This window comes from Pristiophorus japonicus, chromosome 12, assembly GCF_044704955.1.
Source record: "Pristiophorus japonicus isolate sPriJap1 chromosome 12, sPriJap1.hap1, whole genome shotgun sequence".
NCBI lineage: Eukaryota > Metazoa > Chordata > Chondrichthyes > Pristiophoridae > Pristiophorus > Pristiophorus japonicus.
The window spans coordinates 95,761,443-95,786,262 of record NC_091988.1 but is presented as its reverse complement, the minus strand read 5'-3'; the positions used below and the strand labels follow the sequence as shown (position 1 = coordinate 95,786,262).

General features: G+C 46.8%; 1 protein-coding gene across 1 annotated transcript in view; it reads right to left on the bottom strand.

The window, feature by feature from the left end:
* srgap3 (SLIT-ROBO Rho GTPase activating protein 3) overlaps positions 1 to 24,820 on the bottom strand; it is a 296,153-nt gene that overhangs the window by 84,930 nt on the left and 186,403 nt on the right. Inside the window, exons 4-5 of the mRNA XM_070895763.1 lie at positions 16,354 to 16,416; positions 10,579 to 10,764 (exon numbers count right to left, since the gene is read on the bottom strand). Coding sequence (XP_070751864.1) covers positions 10,579 to 10,764; positions 16,354 to 16,416 — 249 coding nt within the window. The remainder of the gene's footprint in view (positions 1 to 10,578; positions 10,765 to 16,353; positions 16,417 to 24,820) is intronic.

Genomic DNA, 24,820 nt, shown 5'->3' with positions numbered 1-24,820 from the left:
CTGATGACCTCCGACCGCGGCGCCCTCTGGTGTCTGGTAACCCCCAAGCATTAATACATAACAACATCCCCCTTTTAAAATCTTAACAGTTTTTTTTACAAATTGAGATGATCTGGGGCTTTCCTCTCGTGAGTTGATCATCTCAGTTCAACTTTGGCTCTGGGCGAGCGTTCTGAGTCCGTTGAGACTGAGGGCTGAGTAGCCGATCTGATGGGAGTGGTCATGACCACATCAGAGACTGAAGGTTCAGAGTCAGTAATGTCAGCAGAGTCCTCTGATGAGTGAACAATGGTTGGTTGGTCACTGACTGCATCTTCCTCACTCAGTTCCAGTTCATCCCTGTTGCCGCAGTTTAACCTAGTCAAGGTGTTTCCTGCATGTTCGCCCATTCTTGAGCACGACAATAAACACTCTGTTACCCTCCTTGGCTGTAACAGTGCCGGCGATCCACTTTGGACCTTGACCATAGTTCAGTACATAAACCGGATCGTTGACCGAGATGTCATGTGACACGGCAACAAGATCATGACACCATTGCTGACTTTGACATCTGTTTTCAACACGATCATTCAAATCAGGATGAACAAGAGAAACATAGAAACATAGAAAATAGATGCAGGAGCAGGCCATTTGGCCCTGCGAGCCTGCACCACCATTCAATATGATCATGGCTGATCATGCAACTTCAGTACCCCACTCCTGCCTTCTCTCCATATCCCCTGATCCTTTTAGCCATAAGGGCCACATCTAACTCCCTTTTGAATATATCCAATGAACTGGACTCAACAACTTTCAATTCTCTGGGTGAAAAAGTTTCTCCTCATCTCAGTCTATATGGCTTACCTTTTATCCTTAGACTTTGACCCCTGGATCTGGACTTCCCCAACATCGGGAACATTCTTCCTGCATCTAACCTGTCCAATCCTGTCAGAATTTTACATGTATCAAGGCGATCCCCTCTCATTCTTCTAAATTCCAGTGAATATACGCCGAGTCTATCCAGTCTTTCTTCATATGTCAGTCCTGCTATCCTGGGAATCAGTCTGGTGAACCTTCCTCAATAGCAAGAATGTCCTTCCTCAGATTAGGAGACCAAAACTGTTCACAACACTGAAGGTGTGGTCTCACCAAGGCCCTGTACAACTGCGGCAAGACCTCCCTGCTCCTATATTCAAATCCTCTCGCTATGAAGGCCAACATGTCATTTGCTTTCTTCACCGCCTGCTGTACCTGCATGCCTACTTTCAATGACTAATGTAACATGACACCCAGGTCTCGTTGCACCTCCCCTTTTACTAATCTGTCACCATTCAGATATTAATCTGCCTTCCTGTTTTTGCCACCAAAGTGGATAACCTCACATTTATCCACATTATACTGCATCTGCCGTGTATTTGCCCACTCACCTAACCTATCCAAGTCACCCTGCAGCCTCTTAGCATCCTCCTCACAGCCCACACTGCCACCCAGCTTAGTGTCATCTGCAAACTTGGAGATATTACATTCAATTCCTTCGTCTAAATCATTAATATATATTGTAAATAGCTGGGGTCCCAGCACTGAACCTTGTGGTACCCCACTAGTCATTGCCTGCTATTCTGAAAAGGACCCGTTTATTCCCAGTCTTTGCTTCCTGTCTGCCAATCAGTTCTCTATCCACATCAATACATTATCCTCCAATACCATGTGCTTTGATTTTGCACAGTAATCTCCTGTGTGGGACCTTGTCAAAAGCCTTTTGAAAGTCCAAATACACCACATCCACTGGTTCTCCCTTATCCACTCTACTAGTTACATCCTCAAAAAATTCGAGAAGATTTGTCAAGCATGATTTCCCTTTCATAAATCCATGCTGACTTGGACCAATCCTGTCACTGCTTTCCAAATGCACTGCTACTACATCTTTAATAATTGATTCCAGCATTTTCCCCATCACCGATGTCAGGCTAACTGGTCTATAATTCCCCGTTTTCTCTCTCCCTCATTTTTTAAAAAGTGGGGTTACATTAGCTACCCTCCAATCCATAGGAACTGATCCAGAGTTCATGGAATGTTGGAAAATGACACCAATGCATCTACTATTTCTAGGGCCACTTCTTTAAGTACTCTGGGATGCAGACTATCAGGACCTGGGGATTTATTGGCCTTCAATCCCATCAATTTCCCTAACACCATTTCCTGACTAATAAGGATTTCCCTCAGTTCCTCCTTCTCGCTCGACCCTCGGTCCCCTAATATTTTCGGGAGGTTATTTGTGTCTTCCTTAATGAAGACAGAACCAAAGTATTTGTTCAATTGGTCTGCCATTTCCTTGTTCCCCATTATGAATTCACCTGATTAGTCTTCACTAATCTTTTTCTCTTCACATATCAATAGAAGCTTTTGCAGTCAGTTTTTATATTCCCTGCAAGCTTACTCTCATACTCTATTTTCTTCCTCCTAACTAAACCCTTAGTCCTACTCTGCTGAATTCTAAATTTCTCCCAGACCTGCTTTTTCTGGCCAATTTATGTGCCTCTTCTTTGGATTTAACACTGTCCCTAATTTCCTTTGTTAGTCACAGTTGAGCCACCTTCCCAGTTTCATTTTTACACCAGACAAGGATGCACAATTGTTGTAGTTCATCCATGTGATCTTTAAATGTCTGCCATTGCCTATCTACCATCAACCCTTTAAGTATCATTCGCCAATTCATGTCTCATACCATCAAAGTTACCTTTCTTTAAGTTCAGGACCCTAGTCTCTGAATTAACTGTGTCACTCTCCATCTTAATGAAGAATTCTACCATATTATAGTCACTCTTCCCCAAAGGGCCTCGCACAACAAGATTGCTAATTAATCCTCTCTCATTACACAAGACCCAGTCTCGGATGGCCTGCTCTCTAGTTGGTTCCTCGACATATTGGTCTAGAAAACCATCCCTTATACACTCCAGGAAATCATCCTCCACAGTATTGCTACCAGTTTGGTTAGCCCAATCTATATGTAGATCAAAGTCACCCATGATAACTGCTGTACCTTTATTGCACGCATCCTTAATTTCCTGTTTAATACCATCCCCAACCTCACTACTACTGTTTGATGGTCTGCACACAACTCCCACTAACATTTTCTGACCTTTGGTGTTTCGCAGCTCTACCCATACAGATTCCACATCATCCAAGCAAATGTCCTTCCTTACTATTGCGTTAATCTCTTCTTGAACCAGTAACGCTATCCCACCTCCTTTTCCTTTCTGTCTATCCTTCCTGAATATTGAATACCGCTGGATGTTGAGTTTCCAGCCTTGGTCACCCTGGAGCCATTCTCTGTAATCCCAATTACATCATATCCGTTAACAGCTATCTGCGCAGTTAATTCATCCACCTTATTACGAATGCTTCTTGCATTGAGACTCAGGGCCATCAGGCTTTTTTTTTAAGCACTCTTTGTCCTTTTAGAATTATGTTGTAGTGTGGCCCTTTTTGATTGTTGCCCTTGATTTCTCTGCCCTCCATTCTTACTTTTCTCCTTCCTACCTTTTGCTTCTGTCCCCTTTTTACTTCCCTCTGCCTCCCTGCATAGATTCCCATCCCCCTGCCATATTAGTTTAAACATTCCCCAACAGCACTAGCAAACACTCCGCCTAGGGCATCGGTTCCGGTCCTGCCCAGGTGCAGACTGTCCGGTTTGTAATGGTCGCATCTCCCCCAGAACTGGTTCCAATGTCCCAGGAATTTGAATCCCCCCCCTCCCTCCACTTGCAACATTCCTCAAGCCACATATTCATCTGAACATATTCCTACTCTGACTAGTAGGTGGCACTGATAGCAATCCTGAAATTACTACCTTTGAGGTCCTACTTTTTAATTTAATTCGTAGCTCCCTAAATTCAGCTTGTAGGATCTTATCCCACTTTTTACCTATATCGTTGGTACCTATATGCACCACGACAGCTGGCTGTTCACCCTCCCCCTCCAGAATGCCCTGCAGCCGCTCCGAGACATCCTTGACCCTTGCACCAGGGAGGCAACATACCATCCTGGAGTCTTGTTTGCGGCCGCAGAAACGCCTATCTATTCCCCTTACAATAGAATCCCCCATCACTATAACTCTCCCACTCTTTTTCCTGCAGCAGAGTCACCCCTGGTGCCATGAACTTGGCTGCTGCTGCCTTCCTCTTATGAACCACCTCCCTCAACAGTATCCAAAACAGTATATCTGTTTTGGAGGGAGGTAACCGCAAGGCCCCCTGCACTACCTTCCTTCCCTTGCTCTTCCTGATGGTCACCCATTCCCTATCTGCCTGTGTAACCAGCTCATTAAACGTGCTATCCACGACGTCCTCAACATCGTGGATGTTCCAGAGTGAATCCATGCGCAGCTCCAGTGCCGCAATGCGGTCTGACAGGAGCTGCAGCTGGACACACTTTCCACACAAATAGAAAGCCTGGTCTTGAGATTTCTCTTCATCAGTAGTTCAGCAGGAAGAACCCCAATAAGCGTATGAGGTCTTGACCTGTAACTGAGCAATATACATGACAACCGTCTCTGCAGTGAGCCCTGAGTTACACGTTTCATACTTTGCTTGATCATTTGAATGGCACACTCTGCTTGACCATTAGAAGCAGGCTTGAATGAAGCTGATCTCACATGTTTGATGCCATTGAGTTTCATGAACTCCTGGAACTCAAGACTTGTGAGGCAAGATCCATTGTCGCTCACAACAATGTCAGGCAAACCATAAGTAGCAAACATGATACGAAGGCTCGCAATGGTAGCTGTATACGTGCTGGATGACATAATAACACACTCTATCCACTTAGAATATGCATCTACTATGACAAAAAACATCTTTCCTAGGAACGGGCCCGCAAATCAATGTGGATCCTCAACCACGGTTTGGATGGCCACGACTACAGACTCAGCGGAGATTCCGCTGGTACTTTACTTAGCTGCATGCAAGTATTGCACTGATGCACACAAGATTCCAGATCAGAGTCAATTCCAGGCTACCATACATGAGACCTAGCAATGGACTTCATCATGACAATACCAGGATGAGTGCTATGAAGTTCACGTACAAATTTTTCTCTACCTTTCTTAGGCATGATTACACGATTACCCCACAGTAAACAGTCTGACTGAATAGACAGCTCATCCTTGCGACAGTTGTAAGGTTTGGTCTCCTCGCGCATCTCCATAGGGATGGTAGACCAATCACCACTGAGTATGCACCGTTTCACAACCGATAAAATAGGGTCATGTTTGGTCCAGATCCTAACTTGTTGAGCAGTGACATGCATTCCTTCACTCTCCAAAGCATCCATTACTAACAGTAGATCTGCAGGTTGAGGCATTTCCATCTCAATTGTGGGTAAGGGCAGACGACTCAATGCATCGGCACAATTCTCAGCATTAGGTCTATGACTGATGACGTAATCATAGGCAGACAATGTCAGCGCCCACCTTTGAATGCGGGACAATGCATTGGTATTAATACCTTTGTTTTCCGCAAACAATGAAATGAGTGGCTTGTGATCTGTTTCTAGTTCAAAACGAAGACCAAACAGGTACTGGTGCATTTTTTTTACTCCATACACACAGGCCAAAGCTTCTTTCTCTACCATACTGTAAGCTCTTTCTGCTTTAGACAGACTTCTCGAAGCATACGCAACAGGTTGTAGTTTGCCTGATTCATTTGCTTGTTGGTGTACGCAGCCAACCCCATATGATGAAGCAGCACAGGCCAATACAAGACGCTTACGCGGATCATAATGAATAAGCAACTAAAAGGCTCTATCTTGAGATGCATCCCAGACCCAGTTGTCACCTTTTCTTAGAAATACATGCAGTGGCTCTAGTAAAGTGCTCAATCTGGGTACGAAATTACCAAATTTCGGGCCTAAAAGTAGTTGAGTAGCCCAAGGAACGAACGCAGCTCTGTCACATTCTGAGGCCTGGGTGCATTTTTGATGGCCTCGGCTTTTGAAAGAGTGGGCCTGATGCCGTCAGCAGCAATCTTCCTCCCAAGGAATTCAAATTCAGGTGCCATGAATACATACTTCGAGCGTTTCAGCCTAAGTCCCACTTTATCCAGATGCTGTAGGACTTCTTCAAGATTGTTCAGATGTTCAGCAGTGTCACGACCTGTGACCAGAATAGAAATGGACTTCAGTAAACTCTCCATATTCCTCTGAAATATGGCTGCAGCCGAACGAATCCCAAAAGGTCACCTGTTGTAGACGAACAATCCTTTATGGGTGTTGATGCAGGTGAGTTTCTTTGAAGTGTCGACAAGCTCCTGGGTCATATATGCTAATGTCAGATCCAGTTTCATGAACAACTTTCCATCAGCTAGCATGGCGAACAGGTCATCAGCGCTCGGTAACGGAACCTGATCCTGTTTCGAAAATCAGTTAATCGTAACCTCGTAGTCTCCGCAAATCCTGACAGTGCCATCATAGAAACATAGAAAATAGGTGCGGAGTAGAGCATTCGGCCCTTCGAGCCTCCACCACCATTCAATATGATCATGGCTGATCATGCAACTTCAGTACCCCATTCCTGCTTTCTCTCCATATCCCTTGATCCCTTTAGCCGTAAGGGCCACATCTAACTCCCTTTTGAATATATCTAACAAACTGGCCTCAACAACTTTCTGTGGTAGAGAATTCCACAGGTTCACCATTCTCTGAGTGAAGAAGTTTCCCCTCATCTCGGTCCTAAATGGCTTATCCCTTATCCTTAGACTGTGACCCCTGGTTCTAGACTTCCCCAACATCGGGAACATTCTACCTGCATCTAACCTGTCCAATCCCGTCAGAATTTTATATGTTTCTATGAGATTCCCTCTCATTCTTCTAAATTCCAGTGGATATAAGCCTAGTCGATCCAGTCTTTCTTCATATGTCAGTCCTGCCATCTCGGGAATCAGTCTGGTGAACTTCCCTCAATAGCAAGAATGTCCTTCCTCAGATTAAGAGACCAAAACTGTGCACAATATTCAAGGTGTGGCCTCACCAAGGCCCTGTACAACTGCAGTAAGACCTCCCTGCTCCTATACTCAAATCCTCTCGCTATGAAGGCCAACATGCCATTTGCCTTCTTCACCGCCTGCTGTACCTGCATGCCAACTTTCAATGACTGATGTACCATGACACCCAGGTCTCGTTGCACCCACCTTTTCCTAATTTGCCACCATTCAAATAATATTCTGCCTTCGTGTTTTTGCCCCCAAAGTGGATAACCTCACATTTATCCACATTATACTGCATCTGCCATGCGTTTGCCCACTCATCTAACCTGTCCAAGTCACCCTGCAGCCTTTTAGCATCCTCATCACAGCTCACACCGCCACCCAGCTTAGTGTCATCTGCAAACTTGGAGATATTACACTCAATTCCCTCATCCAAATCATTAATGTATATTGTAAATAGCTGGGGTCCCAGCACTGAGCCCTGCGGCACCCCACTAGTCACTGCCTGCCATTCTGAAAAGGACCCGTTTATCCTGACTCTCTGCTTCCTGTCTGCCAACCAGTTCTCTATCCACTTCAGTACACTACCCTCAATACCATGTGCTTTAATTTTACACACCAATCTCTTTTGTGGGACCTTGTCAAAAGCCTTTTGAAAGTCCAAATACACCACATCCACTGGCTCATCCTTGTCCACTCTACCAGTTACATCCTCAAAAAATTCTAGAAGATTTGTCAAGCAGGATTTCCCTTTCATAAATCCATGCTGACTTGGACCGATCCCGTCACTGCTTTCCAAATGTGCTGTTATTTCATTTTTAATAATTGATTCCAACATTTTCCCCACTACCGATGTCAGGCTACCCGGTCTATAATTCCCCATTTTCTCTCTCCCTTCTTTCTTAAAAAGTGGTGTTACATTAGCTACCCTCCAGTCCATAGGAACTGATCCAGATAGACTGTTGGAAAATGATCACCAATGCATCCACTATTTCTAGGGCTACTTCCTCTGGGATGCAGACCATCAGGCCCTGGGGATTTATCGACCTTCAATCCCATCAATTTTCCTAACACAATTTCCCGCCTCATAAGGATTTCCTTCAGTTCCTCCTTCTCACTAGACCCTCGGTCCCATAGTATTTCTGGAAGATTATTTCTGTCTTCCTTCATGAAGACAGAACCAAAGTATTTGCTTAACTGGTCCGCCATTTCTTTGTTCCCCATTATAAATTCACCTGAATCTGACTGCGAGGGACCTACTTTTGTTTTCACTAATCTTTTTCTCTTCACATATCTATAGAAGCTTTTGCAGTCAGTTTTTATGTTCCCAGCAAGCTTCCTCCCATATTCTATTTTCCCCCTCCGAATTAAACCTTCTCTGCTGCATTATGAATTTCTCCCAGTCCTCAGGTTTGCTGCTTTTTCTGGCCAATTTATATGCCTCTTCCTTGGATTTAACACTATCCTTAATTTCCCTTGTTAGCCATGGTTGAACCACCTTCCCCGTTTTATTTTTACTCCAGATAGGGATGTACAATTGTTGAAGTTCATCCTTGTGATCTTTAAATGTTTGCCATTGCCTATCCACCATCATCCCTTTAAGTATCACTCGCCAGTCTATTCTAGCCAATTCACGTCTCATCCCATCGAAGTTACCTTTCCTTAAGTTGAGGACCCTAGTCTCTGAATTAACTGTGTCACTCTCCATCTTAATCTTGGATTTAACATTATCTCTAATTTCCCTGGTTAGCCACGGTTGAGACACCTTCCCCGTTTTATTTTTACGTCAGACAGGGATGTACAATTGTTGACACAGGAACAATGGGACTAGCCCACTCATTAAACTCGACCACTCATTAAACTCGACCGGTGATATGATCCCTTCACGCTGGAGTCTGTCAAGCTCAATTTTAACCGTCTCCCTTGTCATGTACGGAACAGACCGAGCTTTGTGATAGACAGGCCTTGCATTGGAGTCTAGGTAAATCTGCACCTTGGCTCTGGTAAAATTACCAATGCCCGGTTCAAAACTTTTTCAATACTTGAGCACATGAAGTATCATCCACCGAGGACATCATCTTGACATCATTCCAGTTCAGCTTGATTTTTGAGAGCCAATTCCTGCCGAACAGTGTTGGACTATTATCTTGGATGATCCATAATGGTAGCTCGTGAAACACACCGTTATATGACATCTCGATTGCTGCACTGCCAAGCATCGGTATGAGTTCCTTAGTGTAAGTACGCAACCTGGCATTGACTGGATTTCACAGCCCTAGTGTCCCACAGCTTGTCGAATGTCCTTTAACTCATTATCGACTGGCTCGCACCCATATCCACCTCCATTGATACAGGCACGCCATTCAGCTTCACATTAACAACTATCGGCTGGCTCTTGCTCAGGAACAAATACAGTCCATTCACTTTCTCCGGGCCATCACTGAACTGGTCCTCATCAACTACGTGGTGAGCTACACCACGCTTGCTCTGTTGTGGACACATCCTGTGAAGATGCCCCACTTTCGAACATCCATTGCATGGTCTAAACCGAAACTGATGAGGCCGATGATTGCCCCCATAATGCCAACAGGGTGAAATCTGGATCAGGTTTCGCGTAAGCAGCTCTGCTCGAAGACGACGCCATCTTATTTACAGTACTTGCTGTGGAACTCCAACTCGTCGATGATATCTGCCTCAAATTATCATCCGTCATCATGCATGCCTGGGCAGTCGCGATGGTCTTTTTCAAATCCAGCATCTCTGCAGCCAACAGCTTCCTGAGGATGGCATCATGGCTGCTGCCTATCATGAAGACATCACGCAGCATGTTATCGAACACACATGGTTCAGCAAGACGTCGCAGGTTGGCGACAAATCCCGACACGTCCTTGCCCTCAGCACGAACATGCGTGTAGAAACGGTAGCGTAATATGATGATCCCCTATTTTGGCTTCAGATGGTTGCCCACCAACGTATACTATTCCTTGTACCCTTTTCCCATTGGATGTACAGGTGAGAGAAGATTCTTCATGAGGCCGTAAATTTTCGGACCACAAACGGTGAGGAAAACTGCCCTGCGCTTAACTGCGTAGGCCTCTGCCTCCATGCCATTGGCCACAAAATACTGATCCAGGCGGTCGACAAAATCTGCCCAATCCTCACCCTCCACGAATCTCTCCAGGATTCCAACAGTGCCCATTGTGCATGCGAAGGTTCGTAAATTACCTTGTCGCCAATTGTAATGACTCAAGAGTCTGGTTACTGTAAACTCACTCAGGTGCAACCTGATCCATCTTTATTCCAGCCCAAGATTGCCAGCATGACAAATATACCCAGCTTATATACAGGTGACCAAGCACACATGTGTACAGCCTGATGACCTCCGACCACGGCGTCCTCTGGTGTCTGGTGACCCCGAAGCATTAATACATAACAAAATGCAAATTCTTACTTTCTGTTAAAGGCCTCTTCATGCCACAGGCCCAAGCCAATATCCGCCCGCTGCCCATGACTCATTACCTTGGGGGGAGGGAGGAGGGGAAACCAGGGCGTTTGCGCCCTCACAGTCGGGTTGCCAAAGCCCTTGGCCCGCAGGCTGCCCCCGCTGCTCTGATCGTACCTTCTCCTTCATCTTCTCGATCTTCCTCACAGAGCTGCGCCGCTGTGGCCTGTCCTCGTGCCGGAGCAGGTTCACGCTGATATCGCCCGATTTGCTGAACTGCTTCTCTTCCTGCTTCTCAGCCTCCTTCAGCTTGCTCTCCGCGCTGATGCTCTCCGCGTGGTACATGTGGTATGTTTTCATCACCTGGCAGAGAGAGAAGGCGACAGTTTAATGGTCTTCACAATCTACAACAACAACTTGCCTCACGGCACCTTTAACTGAGTAAAACGGCCCAGGGCGCTTCACAGGAACGTTGTCAGACAAAATCTGACACCGAGCCACATAAGGAGATATTAGGACAGGTGACCAAAAGTTTAATCAAAGTGGTTTTTTTTAAGAAAAGTCTTAAAGGAGGAGAGAGTGGTAAAAAGGCAGAGACATTTAGAGAGGGAATTCCAGAGCTTAGTGTCCAGGCAGCTGAAGGCACGGCTGCCAGTGGTGCAGTGAAGAAAGTGGGGGATGCGCAATAGGGCAGAATTGGAGGATAGTAGCTATCTCAGGGTTGTACGGCTGGAGGAGGTTACAGAAACCTTATCCTTTGTACAATGATTGAGAGCAAAGCATTCCCCTTATTGAAGGGTTTATATGGAGAACCTCAAACTCACGTGGGCACTGTGTGTGTTTTGTACTCGAGGGGGCCCTGCCACCTGATCAAAGCCTTGCATCTCGCACGGGGGTCCTCGCCACTAGCTCATTGACAACATTTGAAAGTCGCCGATCAGTTGCTCAGCCATTTCTGGTGAACAGCGGCAGCATCTCGGCTAGGGGGAAGGAGGAATGAAGATCGGGGGGAGGATGAAGAGCGGGGGAGGGGAATGAAGATCAGGGGGAGGAGGAAGAAGATCTGTGGGGAGGAGGATGAAGATGGAAAGAGGGAGAGGATGCAGAGCGGGGGGGAGGATGAGGAGTGGGGGGGATGCAGAGCGGGGGGGCGATGAAGAGTGGGGGGGGGATGAAGAGCGGGGGGGGAGATGAAGAGCGGGGGGGGATGCAGAGCGGGGGGGGAGGATACAGAGCGGGGGGGGAGGATACAGAGCGGGGGGGGAGGATACAGAGCGGGGGGGGAGGATACAGAGCGGGGGGGGAGGATACAGAGCGGGGGGGGAGGATACAGAGCGGGGGGAGGATACAGAGCGGGGGGGAGGATACAGAGTGGGGGGGGAGGATACAGAGTGGGGGGGGAGGATACAGAGCGGGGGGGGAGGATACAGAGCGGGGGGGAGGATACAGAGCGGGGGGGGAGGATACAGAGCGGGGGGATGGAGGGGATGTAGATCGGGGGGCAGGATGCAGAGCAGGGAGGGGGAGGATACAGAGCGGGGGGGTGGGGGTGGGGGACAGTCTGGTGGTCATCAGGAGAAGGCTGCAGATTGCGAAATAAGCCCAAGGTATGGGGTCTTATGGCTGTGGCTGGGTGGATGCGTGGAGCCCAGAGCAGCAGAGGTCCAGACTTTCCAGAAGAACATAAGAATTAGGAGCAGGAGAAGACCATTCAACCCCTCGAGCCTGCTCCGCCATTCAATGAAATCATGGTTGATCTTCTACCTCAACTCCACTTTCCTGCGCTGTCCCTATAGCCCTTGATTCCCTTAATATTCAAAAATCTATCTATCTCTGTCTTGAATATACTCAAAGACTGAGCATCCACAGTTCTCTGGGGTAGAGAATTCCAAAGATTCACCACCCTCTGAGTGAAGAAATTTCTCCTCATCTCGGTCCAAAATGGCAGACTCCTTATTCTGAGACTGTGACCCCTGGTTCTAGACTCCCCAGCCCCGGGAAACATCCTTCTTGCATCTATCCTGTCAAGCCCTGTAAGAATATTGTATGTTTCATTGAGATCACCTCTCATTCTGCTAAACTCTGGAGAATATAGGCCGAGTCCAATCAATCTCTTTTCATAGGACAATCCCCCCATCCCAGGAATCAGTCTGGTGAATCTTCGTTGCACTCCCTCTATGGCAAGTATATCCTTCCTTAGGTAAGGAGACCAAAACTGTACCCAATACTCCAGGTGCGGTCTTACCAGGGCCCGATATAATTGCAGTTAGACATCTTGAGGTAGAAATTCAGGCCCGCCGGAAACCTGGAGTATCTACCGTTTTTAAATAGTTTTTTCTGCCGCGTCGGATGAGGTGGACTCTTTTGCAAAATTTAGCTCTGTCATTTTTTTTCAGGCGGACCAGAAGTCTGTCATAACGGGGGCGGAAGTGGAGCAGTAAGCAGCAGATCGACAAGAGGGGCGGAAGTGGAGTCTCCGCTGCTGTCAATCATCAGCGGAGCGGTGATGATGTCATGACGCGTGTGCGTCACCACATGTCTCCCCTTCACTTAAAGGGGAGAGCCTTCGCCATTTTAAAACTTCGGTCCAGGGCCACCAGGGAGGGTTTCGACCAGGCCAGCGACCTGACACCCAAAAGGGGGTGCCAGGCTGCCTCTCGGTGGCCCAGCCAAACCTGGGGGCATATTTGTCGGCCCGACATGGCAGTCGGCCGACAAAAGAAAAACATGGTGGCTGCAGCAGTGCGCCCTCCCCTTGAATAACCACCGCGCTGCCGTGTCACACACACTTCCAACAAGGCGCACTGACAGTAAAAGCTGTCGGGACACTGTCGGGGCGGTGCACGGTGGATCAAAGATTTTTCACAGTGAATTTGGCTGGAGGTGCGGGAGATCGGCTTTGATTACGCACTTAGGACTGGTCGGCAGCAGTGGGGCGAAACCGCCTGAAAAACCACCAGAGAGCATTTCTCTGGCGGCAGCCATTCAACGCCGCTGTATGCACCGCTTTCCGACAGTAAGAGGCCTTTCTGGGAGGCTGAATTTCAGCTCCCTTTACTCTTATATTCAAAGCATCTTGTAATAAAGACCAACATACCATTTGCTTTCTTAATTTCTTGCTGTACCTGCATGTTAACTTTCAGTGTACACAGGTCCCTCTGAACACCAACACTTCCCAATCTCTCACTGTTTAAAAAATACTTTCCTACCAAAGTGGATAACTTCACATTTCTCCATATTATATTCCATTTGCCATGTTCTTGCCCACTCACTTCGCCTGTCTATATCCCTTGAAGTCCCTTTGCATCCTCCTCACAACTTGGCATTCCCACCTAGCTTTGTATCATCAGCAAACTTGGATATATTACATTTGGCCCCCTCATCTAAATCATTGATATAGATTGTGAATAGCTGAGGCCTAAGCACTGATCCTTGCGGTACCCCACTAGTTACAGCCAACCAACACGAAAATGATCCATTTATTCCTACTCTCTGTTTTCTGTCCGTTAACCAATCCTCAATCCATGCTAGTATATTACCCCCAATCCCATGAGCCCTAATTTTGTTCAATAATCTCTTTGTGGCACCTTATTGAATGCCTTCTAAAAATCCAAATACCATCCACTCCACATCCACTGGTTCCCCCTTATCTATTCTGCTAGTTACAACCTCAAAAAACTCTAACACATTTGTCAAACATGATTTCCCTTCCATAAATCCGTGTTGACTCTGCCCAATCCTATTATTATTTTCTAAATGCCCTGTTACCACGTCCTTAATAATAGAATCTATCATTTTCCCTACTACTGATGTCAGGCTAACTGGTCTGTAGTTCTCCGTTTTCTCTTTCCCTCCTTTCTTAAATAGCGGGGTTACATTTGCTACCTTCCAATCCGTGGGAGCCGTTCTGGAATCTATGGAATTTTGGAAGATGACAACCAATGCATCCACTATCTCTCCAGCCACCTCTTTCAAAACCCTAGGATGTAGGCCATCAGGTCCGGGGGATTTATCGGCTTTCAGTCCCATTAATTTCTCCAGTACTATTTTTTTACTAATACTAATTTCTTTCAGTTCCTCATTCTCAATAGACCCTTGGTTCTCCACTATTCCCGGGAGGTTTTTTGCATCTTCTTTCGTGAAGACAGACACATAGTATTTGTTTAATTTCTCTGCCATTTCCTTATTCCCCATTATAATTTCACCTGTCTCATTCTGTAAGGGACCCACATTTACTTTCTCCAATCTTTCCCTTTTTACATACCTATGGAAGCTGTTACAGTCTGTTTTTATGCCTCTTGCTAGTTTATCATATTCTATTTTCACTTTCTTTATCAATTTCTTGATCTTCCTTTTTACTGAATTCTAAAATCCTCAGGCTCACTGCTCTTTTTGGCAACATTATAAACCTCTTCCTTTGATCTAATACTATCTTTAACTTCTCGTGTTAGCCAGTGGGCAATGTTGCCTCGGAAGTATTTGGGTGCTGCCTTTTTCTATACAACAGCCGGCTCCCTAGCTGCACGGGACCTCGAGAGCGTTTCGTGGCTTAAAGAGGCATGTGGGGCCTGGAGGAGCGCTCCTGTTTTTGTCAAAAAAACATCTTCAGTGTGTTCGCTGTGTGGGAAATCAGTGGTAACGGAGCAGGAAATGGAGCTGCTCCATTTGATCTCCCCCACTCATATCCTGCTGATCATGCAGAGTTAACACTGGCCTTGCAATGCGAGGCTGGGCGGACCATTTCCAGCCCCTGCACAGCCCCAGTATCGGACTGTCACCATTAATGTAGTCCTAGTGTGTATACAGCCCTCCTTTCTCAGTATAACCGTACTGGGCCGATCAGTCAGATCAATATTCTCTGAAACTCGGGGATATTATTTCTATTTACGATGACAGCATCTGGTTATTAATATGTTGGCAGGATGGGTTTTTGTTTGAGGAGTTTCCTTTCAATTGACCCTGGACTGAGATTACAGTCCAACAACCTTGGCACTGCTCCTTCAATCTATTGACAGGCTGCTTCATCGCAGCTCAACAGACCGCCCATCACCTTCAAGGGTTACGTCATGCGAAATAGTTTACATTAAAAAAAAAATCTTCCACGTCTTGTGTTTGTGTCCACTGCAAGCTGCCTTTAAGGCTATAGAGCCTTTCAGCTATTTAAAGGATGGAGATGATGGCCAAGAAATTCAGGCACGTCCATCGGGGAATGAACCCTGAGCCTGAATGGGGAGGCCTGAGGGGGCTATTGACATCGGACCTCTGGCCTCATTATTATGGAGCTGCCGAACAGGAATGCAAGGTTGGGCCACTGCTGGCATGGTTAGTGGGTCCGAGGGTCGGGGATATTGCTGGAAGAATAGGGTGACAGTGATTGGGAGAGGAGGTGGGGTATAGGAGGCCGATGGGACAGTGCAGAGGGAGCTTTACTCTGTATCCAACCCGTATTGTACCTGCCCTGGAAGTGTTTGATGGGACAGTGTAGAGGGAGCTTTCTTCTGTATCTAACCCATGCTATACCTGCCCTGGAAGTGTTTGATGGGACAGTGTGGAGGGAGCTTTACTCTGTATCTAACCCGTGCTGTACCTGCCCTGGGAGTGTTTGATGGGACAGTGTAGAGGGAGCTTTTTTCTGTATCTAACCCATGCTATACCTGCCCAGGAATGTTTGATGGGACAGTGTAGAGAAAGCTTCACGCTGTATCTAACCCGTGCGGTACCTGCCCTGGGAGTGTTTGGGGCAGTGTAGAGGGAGCTTCATTTTTTCTCTAACCGTGTTGTATCTGGCCTGGTAATGGTTCAGACTGATTGTGCCTGAAATGGGGATATGGTTCATCACCTTGAGGAGCACTGAACATTCACTAGAAACCAACAAAGGAAATAACTGGTGCAGAACGGTAGCTCGGATGATGAACACCATAGGTGGTTGCAGCACTAACAGCGGATACTCACGGTGTACAGTTCGTTGGTGACCTTCAGCAGCTCCTCATGCATCTGCTGGCCAATTTCCTTGCTCTGTGAAGACAAAAAACAGGATGTTAGATCTGCACAGCTGTCCCTGTGATACTGGTCTTTGAAAATATTACATCTCACAATCCCGAGTGAAAACTCGAGCAGACGGCAATCAGATACACCACAGCCAAACAGGGACACTACCAACTTAGAAATTGTCACACTTATAACAGTAATCTATAACACAAGGAACACCTAGAGACACAGGGTGCCTGAGGTGGCTCAGAAATCACCAACTGAATTTGGACAAGCTATATAAGGGAGCAGAACAATAGTAGATGGGATTTAATTCAAACACGTGCAAAGTGTTGCACAGAGGAAGCAAAAATGTGGTGCACAAATACTCCATGGAATAGCTGCAGCTGGACTTGAAAGAGGACGAGGAGTCTAGCCACCTCCCTTTGATATTCAACAGCATTACCATCGCTGAATCCCCCACCATCAACATCCTGGGGGTCACCATTGACCAGAAACTTAACTGGACCAGCCACATAAATACTGTGGCAACAAGAGCAGGTCAGAAGCTGGGTATTCTGTGGCGAGTGTCTCAGCTCCTGACTCTCCATAGCCTTTCCACCATCTACCAGGCTAAAGTCAGGAATGTGATTGAATACTCTCCACTTTCCAGGATGAGTGCAGCTCCAACAACACTCAAGAAGCTGAACATCATCCAGGACAAAGCAGCTCGCTTCATTGGCAGCTCATCCACCACCGTAAACATTCACTCCCTCCACCACCAGCGCACCGTGGCTGCAGTGTGTACCATCGACAAAATGTACTGCAGCAACTCGCCAAGACTTCTTCGACAGCACCTCCCAAACCTGCAACCTCTAACACCTAGAAGGACCAGGGCAGCAGGCACAAGGGAACACCATCACCTGCAAGTTCCTCTCCAAGTCACATACCATCCTGACTTGGAAATATATCGTCATTCCTTCATAGTGGTTGGGTCAAAATCCTGGAGCTCCCTCCCTTACAGCACCTCACAGACTGCAGCGGTTCAAGGTGGCTCACCACCACCTTCTCAAGGGCAATAAATACTGGCCTTGCCAGCGACACCCACATTCTATGAATTAATAAAAATTAAGTCTTCTTATAGAAACAGGAGGAGGCCATTCAGCCCTTGAGCCTGTTCCGTCATTACATTAGATCATGGCTGATGTGTTTTAACTCCATTTACCAACCTTTGCTCCATATTGCTTGATATTCTTACCCAACAAAGATCTATTGATCTCAATCTTAAAACTGTCCCATCATCCGTAGCCTTTTGGGCGAGAGAGTTCCAGATTTCCCGTTCCCTGCGTGGAAAGTGTTTCCTGATTTCACTCTTAACTGGCTTGACTCCAGGTTTAAGATTATGTCCCCTTGGGCCTTTCAGTCTGGAAAGGGTGTGTCTGAGAGGTGATCTAACAGAGGGGTACAAGCAATGTCCCTGCTCAGCCCTGCGGCCATCTACAGATCCCGCACAGTCCACTCACCGGCTTCTCCATGGGAGATTTCGCTCGTGCGGAAAACTTTGAATGGGCCACGCAGCCCACCAAGGGACTGCGCACACACCCAAAAATTAGGGGAATGATTGGATACCCTCTGGTGAGTGGGTCAATAACCAGAGGTAATAGATTAAAAATCATTGCCAAAAGATCTAGAGGGGAGATAAGGGGAGATCTTTTCACTCGGAGTTGTCGGGATCTGGAACATTCTTCCTGGAAAAGTGGTGCAAGCCAACTGCATAAATAATTTTAAAAAGGAGTTAGACAGTTACTGAGTGTAACTTAGCCAAGTTTGCTGATGATACAAAGATGGGAGGAAAAGCAATGTGTGAGGAGGACACAAAAAATCTGCAAAAGGACATAGACAGGCTAAGTGAGTGGGCAAAAATTTGACAGATGGAGCATAATGTTGGAAAGTGTGAGGTCATGCACTTTGGCAGAAAAAAAATCAAAGAGCAAGTTATTATTTAAATGGGGAAAGATTGCAAAGTTCCACAGTACAGCGGGGCCTGGGAGTCCTCGTGCATGAAACACAAAAGGTTAGTATGCAGGTACAGCAAGTGATCAGAAAGGTCAATGGGGATGGAGTATAAAAGCAGGGAAGTCTTGCTACAGTTGTACAGGGTATTGGTGAGGCCACACCTGGAATACTGCGTGCAGTTTTGGTTTCCATATTTACGAAAGGATATACTTGCTTTGGAGGCAGTTCAGAAAAGGTTCACTAGGTTGATTCCGGAGATGAGGGAGTTGACTTATGAGGAAAGGTTGGGTAGGTTGGGCCTCTACTCATTGGAATTCAGAACAATGAGACGTGATCTTATCGAAACGTATAAGCTTATGAGGCAGCTTGACAAGGTGGATGCAGAGAGGATGTTTCCACTGATGGGGGTGACTAGAACTCGAGGGCATGATCTTAGAATAAGGGGCCGCCCATTTAAAACTGAGATGAGGAGAAATTTCTTCTCTCAGAGGTTTGTAATTCTGTGGAATTCGTTGCCTCAGAGAGCTGTGGAAGCTATGACATTGAATAAATGTAAGACTGAAATAGACAGTTTCTTAAACGGTAAGGGAATAACGGGTTATGTGAAGCAGGCAGGAAAGTGGAGCTGAGTCCATGATTGGATCAGCCATGATCTTATTGAATGGCGGAGCATGCTCGAGGGGCCATATGGCCTACTCCTATTTCTTATGTTCTTATGTTCAGGATGAGGAACTGACAGGGTTACGGACAAAAAGTGGGATTATGTGTCTAAGCACCCAATGGGCCTAATGGCCTCCTTCTGCGCTGTACGTTTCTTTGGGGGTCACTGTCGTGGCTCTGGAGCGAGGCTCCGCACACTGCACAAGCCTTTCCCAATTACTCACCTACTAACAATATCCACCAAACACGAGGCACACCTCACATTCCTAACTTCACCTCACCCCCTTGGAAGAGACGGTACTGGCCATTCTTGGCAGTGGTGGGGCTGAAAGGATACATGATGCCGGTGTCCTCATATGTTATCCTCCTTCTCACATCCTACTTCCCCCTTATTCTCTTAAAGCAAGGCTGTCATTTTAGAAAGCAGTCTCGAGCCGTAAAAGGTGAACTGACCTGAAAAAAAATCATTCCAAACTAGGCAGTCCTCAGCTCTTAAAGCTGAACTGCCTTCTACACGTAAACAATGGTAAAAGTGCTTCAGCATAAACACAAATGGCTCAACAGACCAAGGAAGGGGCACCCAGGGTCTCGCATACAGCACTCCAGCTTTGTACAGGGGGTCAACAATGGAAGAGAATTTCTCTACCCACAGGGGGCCAGGAGGCCCTCCAGGAACAAGGATATGGGACCAGATCGCCAAGGCGGTCACTGCCAGCAATGTCGCCTCCAGTGTCCAAAGAAGTTTCTTGATCCAAGGTCAGTGAATGCATCTTCAAAAGCCGTCTCCTACCAACTGCACCTCTAGCCTCAGGCACTGCTCAATGCACGAACCTCTCCCCACCCTTGCTCCCCCAAAACCCATCACTCACCTACCAATAATCTCTACCAAACACGAGGCACGCCTCCCATTCCTAGCCTCACCTCACTCCCTTGGAGGAGACGGTGTGCTGGCCATTCTTAGAAACATAGAAAAGAGGTGCAGGAGTAGGCCATTCGGCCCTTCGAGCCTGCACCACCATTCAATAAGATCATGGCTTAACATTCACCTCAGTACCCCTTTCCTGCTTTCTCTCCATACCCCTTTATCCCTTTAGCCATAAGGGCCACATCTAACTCCCTCTTGAATATATCCAATGAACTGGCATCAACAACTCTCTGCGGTAGGGAATTCCACAGGTTACCAACTCTCTGAGTGAAGAAGTTTCTCCTCATCTCAGTCCTAAATGGCCTACCCCTTGTCCTAAGACTGTGTCCCCTGGTTCTGGACTTCCCCAACATTGGGAACATTCTTCCTGCATCTAACCTGTCCAGTTCCGTCAGAATTTTATATGTTTCTATGAGATCCCATCTCATCCATCTAAACTCCAGTGAATAAAGGCCCAGTTGATCCAGTCTCTCATCATATGTCAGACCAGCCATCCTGGGAATCAGTCTGTGAACCTTCGCTGTACTCCTTCAATAGCAAGAACGTCCTTCCTCAGATTAGGAGACCAAAACTGAACACAATATTCCAGGTGAGGCCTCACCAAGGCCCTGTACAATTGCAGTAAGACCTCCCTGCTCCTATACTCAAATCCCCTAGCTATGAAGGCCAACATACCATTTGCCTTCTTCACCGCCTGCTGTACCTGCATGCCAACTTTCAATGTCTGATGTACCATGGCACCCAGGTCTCATTGCACCTCCCCTTTTCCTAATCTATCACCATTCAGATAATGTTCTGCCTTCGTTTTTTTGCACCCAAAGTGGATAACCTCACATTGATCCATATTATGCTGCATCTGCCATGCATTTGCCCATTCATCTAACCTGTCCAAGTCACCCTGCAGCCTCTTAGCGTCCTCCTCGCAGCTCACAACGCCACCCAGTTTAGTGTCATCTGCAAACTTGGAGATATTACACTCAATTCCTTCATCTAAATCATTAATGCATATTGTAAATAGCTGAGGTCCCAACACTGAGCCCTGAGGCACCCCACTAGTCACTGCCTGCCATTCTGAAAAGGACCCATTTATCCTGACTCTCTGCTTCCTGTCTGCCAACCAGTTCTCTATCCACGTTAGTACATTACCCCCAATACCATGTGCTTTAATTTTGCACACTAATCTCTTGTGTGGGACCTTGTCAAAAGCCTTTTGAAAGTCCAAATACACCACATCTACTGGTTCTCCCTTGTCCACTCTACTAGTTACATCATCAAAAAACTCTAAAAGATTTGTCAAGCATGATTTCCTTTTCATAAATCCATGCTGACTTGGACCGCTCCTGTCACTGCTTTCTAAATACGCTGCTATTACATCCTTAATAATTGATTCCAATATTTTCCCCACTACTGACGTTAGGCTAACCGGTCTATAATTACCCGCTTTCTCTCCCTCTTCTTTTTTAAAAAGTGGTGTTACATTAGCTACCCTCCAGTCCATAGGAACTGATCCAGAGTCGATAGACTGTTGGAAAATGATCACCAATGCATCCACTATTTCTAGGGCCACTTCCTTAAGTACTCTGGGATGCAGACTATCAGGCCCCGGGGATTTATCGGCCTTCAATCTCATCAATTTCCCGAACACAATTTCCCGCCTAATAAGGATATCCTTCAGTTCCTCCTTCTCACTAGACCATCGGTCCCCTAGTACTTCCGGAAGGTTATTTGTGTCTTCCTTAGTGGAGACAGAACCAAAGTATTTGTTCAACTGGTCTGCCATTTCTTTGTTCCCCATTATAAATTCACCTGAATCTGACTGCAAGGGACCTACGTTTGTCTTCACTAATCTTTTACTTGGCAGGGGCATGGCTGAACCCTTGGCCAGTGGCAGGGCTGAAAGAATAGAAGATGACGGTATCCCCATACGTAATCCTCCTTCTCACATCCCACAATCGCTTCTGATGTACACAAGCTGCACATGGTGTAAGCATGCACCTCTTGCTTTCCCTCGCTCTCCACAACCTTACCCTTGTGCCTTCCTCATTTCTCACACCCAAGAATCCAGCCTGCCCAGCCAGTGGGTCAACCAGAAGAGGGAGAGGAGAGTGAATAATAATAATAATAAGAAACACCGTCACTTGACTCCCAGCCACCAGCTCCTCGAGATCGACCAGCAAGGCCATCTGCATTGTCCCCCACTGAAAGTCAGCAACCTTCCACCAGCCATGCTGCAGCCACTGTGGTACCACTGCGTGACATCATAGGACAGGCAAAGGCTCACACAAGGCAGTCACTAAGGAAATGCACAAGGGTGATTAGTGGATTTTTTGATGTAATATGAGATGCATATATGGATGAAGTTGGATTGGAAAGTTTGCTTTGTGGTGGTTTTTTATTTCAGCGTTGTGGCCAAGAGGACGCTGTGCTGGTCAATATCAGAGGGAAGGAAAGGTATGGGACAAATGTTGAAAGGGGAATGGGGGTTGTGATCACTGGTACCGCAGGCAGATGATTCGATCGTGGATATCCCGGTCAGAAAGGGGCTGTCTGGGTTGCCTCCTTCCTTCCTCTTCTGCTTCCTGCACCTTGTTTCGTGCGTGGTTAGGAGAGGGCATTATGGAGCGTGGCGACATCCAAAATCGCAGCCGAGTGTCAAATCAGGGGTTGCATGGCGATTGACGTCACGATCTGCACATTTATATTGAAGACGAGCGTAGGCAACGACCTCTCCAAAATGGCGGCCGCCATGTCCCATGCCAGAAAACGGGTGGAAGTGAAGCGGCCGCCATTTTTTCCAAGAAAACCTGCCTTATCGGCTGGCGCCACTACGGGGAATTCCGCAGCCTATGATTCGGTGAAGTCCTTTTTTTTTTGACAGCCACTGAACACTGCCCTCACAACCTCCCCACATACACACACATGCTCCCCCCAGAAACACACAAATATGCACACGTGTACACACATAAAGATACACACATGCATAGAACACAATACAGGCTCACACCTACACACTCAAACATGTACACGAGGATCTGCGCAGCTCCAAACAAAAACCTGAACTTCTCACCAACTTGATGATCCCAATTGAGTTCAGAGATGAGGCTCAGAGACGGAAAATCCTTCAGTGGAATGTAACTCACTTCCAGCCAGATTTAGTCTCCAATTATTAACCTGATCAACTTACTTGGGCAGAAAGGGGAACTCACAGAAATAAAAGTTGTATTTTCTGCCCCCCTCGGTTGAATGCCCTGACTGCTGGAATTCCAGACACTCACTGCCCCCCTCGGTTGAATGCCCTGACTCGTGCTGGGGATACGACTCCTCGGATTTCCCTCCGGCCTCTCGCCCAAGTGCCATTCCCTGCGTGTGTGCCTGGACAGAGAGTGCTGACAGACTAAGCAAGCGTGAGACATCAAGCTCAGTATCACATCGCTTGTACCTTGCACAAATCATCCCTCATTTTCCTTCCAATCTGTCATGAAGCACATGCACTGGGGGGGTGAAGGGGGCATGCGAGTTTGAGGGGAAGGGTATTGGAGCTATGAAGTATTTTGTTCCTAGCAGTTATTAGATTATTGCTTGCCTCAACGATGCTCAACACGGGATAATTAAATTCCGGTGTATTGTCTTGCAACCAAATTGAATCTCGCAGGCGCCAATTCAGACTTCACTACACAAACCCACTGCCAAACGGAGTCTGAATCCCACTTTCAATCACAAACAGTTCAGTTGTGGCGGCAGGTCAGAACTGTAATTACCTGCCAGATGTCAGCCTGCAGCTGTAATATCCTTTAATATTAAAATGGAATATTTGCCATGCAGATGGGGATAATGCATTTTGACCAAATTTCAAATGCTTTTGTTTTCTTTCTGACGTGGATTTTTGAATGATAAGGGAGTCAAGGGTTATGGGGACTGGGCGGTGAAATGGAGTTGAGGCCAGGATCAGATCAGCCATGGTCTTATTGAATGGCGGAGCAGGCTCGAGGGGTCAAATGGCCGACTCCTGCTCCTATTTCTTATGTTCTTTATTATATCAGTGACAAGTGTCAAACTTCAGGGTAGGTACAGCACAGATTAGATATACAGTAAAGCTCCATTTACACAAAGAAAGATTTGCATTATATAACCCCTTTCATGACCACTGGATGTCCCAAAGTGCTTTACATACATTTTTTGAAGTGGAGTCACTCCCAGGGCAGGTATAGCATGAGTTAGTTATAGAGTAAAACTCCCATTACACTGTCCCATCAAACATCCGTAGGCGAGGTAGAACAGCTAGCTGACAGTCTAACATCTCTTGGAACCGACCTCAAGTGTGCCTCTCTGGTCTGGCATCGCCTTGATTTTTAAATTCTCCTTGTGTTCAATTCCCTCCATGGCCTTGCCCCTCCCAATCTCTGTAACCTCATCCTGCCCTACAACACCTCCCCCCCCCCCCCCCCCCCCCCACCCACCCCCGAGATCTCTGTGCTCCTCCAATTATGGCCTCTTGCGAAGTCATGACTTTCATCATTCCACCACTGGCAGTTGACTCTACTCCACCTCTCTAGCATTTTCTCCTCCTTTAAGACACTCCTTAAAACCTATCTTGTTGACCAAGCTGTCCTAATATCTCCTTATGTGGCTTGCTGTCAAATCTTTTTCAATAACACTCCTGTGAAGCATCTTGGGACGTTTTTACTATGTTATAGGCACTATATAAATGCAAGTTGTTATTGTTGTTGCACCAGTGTGAGGTTTTTCCCTCTCCCCACATCATCCTGGGGCCTCTCAGAGTGAGATTCCCAGTTGGTGTCCAATTTGGGGCAGTGCTTTGGGTCCACAGCCCACTGGAGACAGAACCCTTAC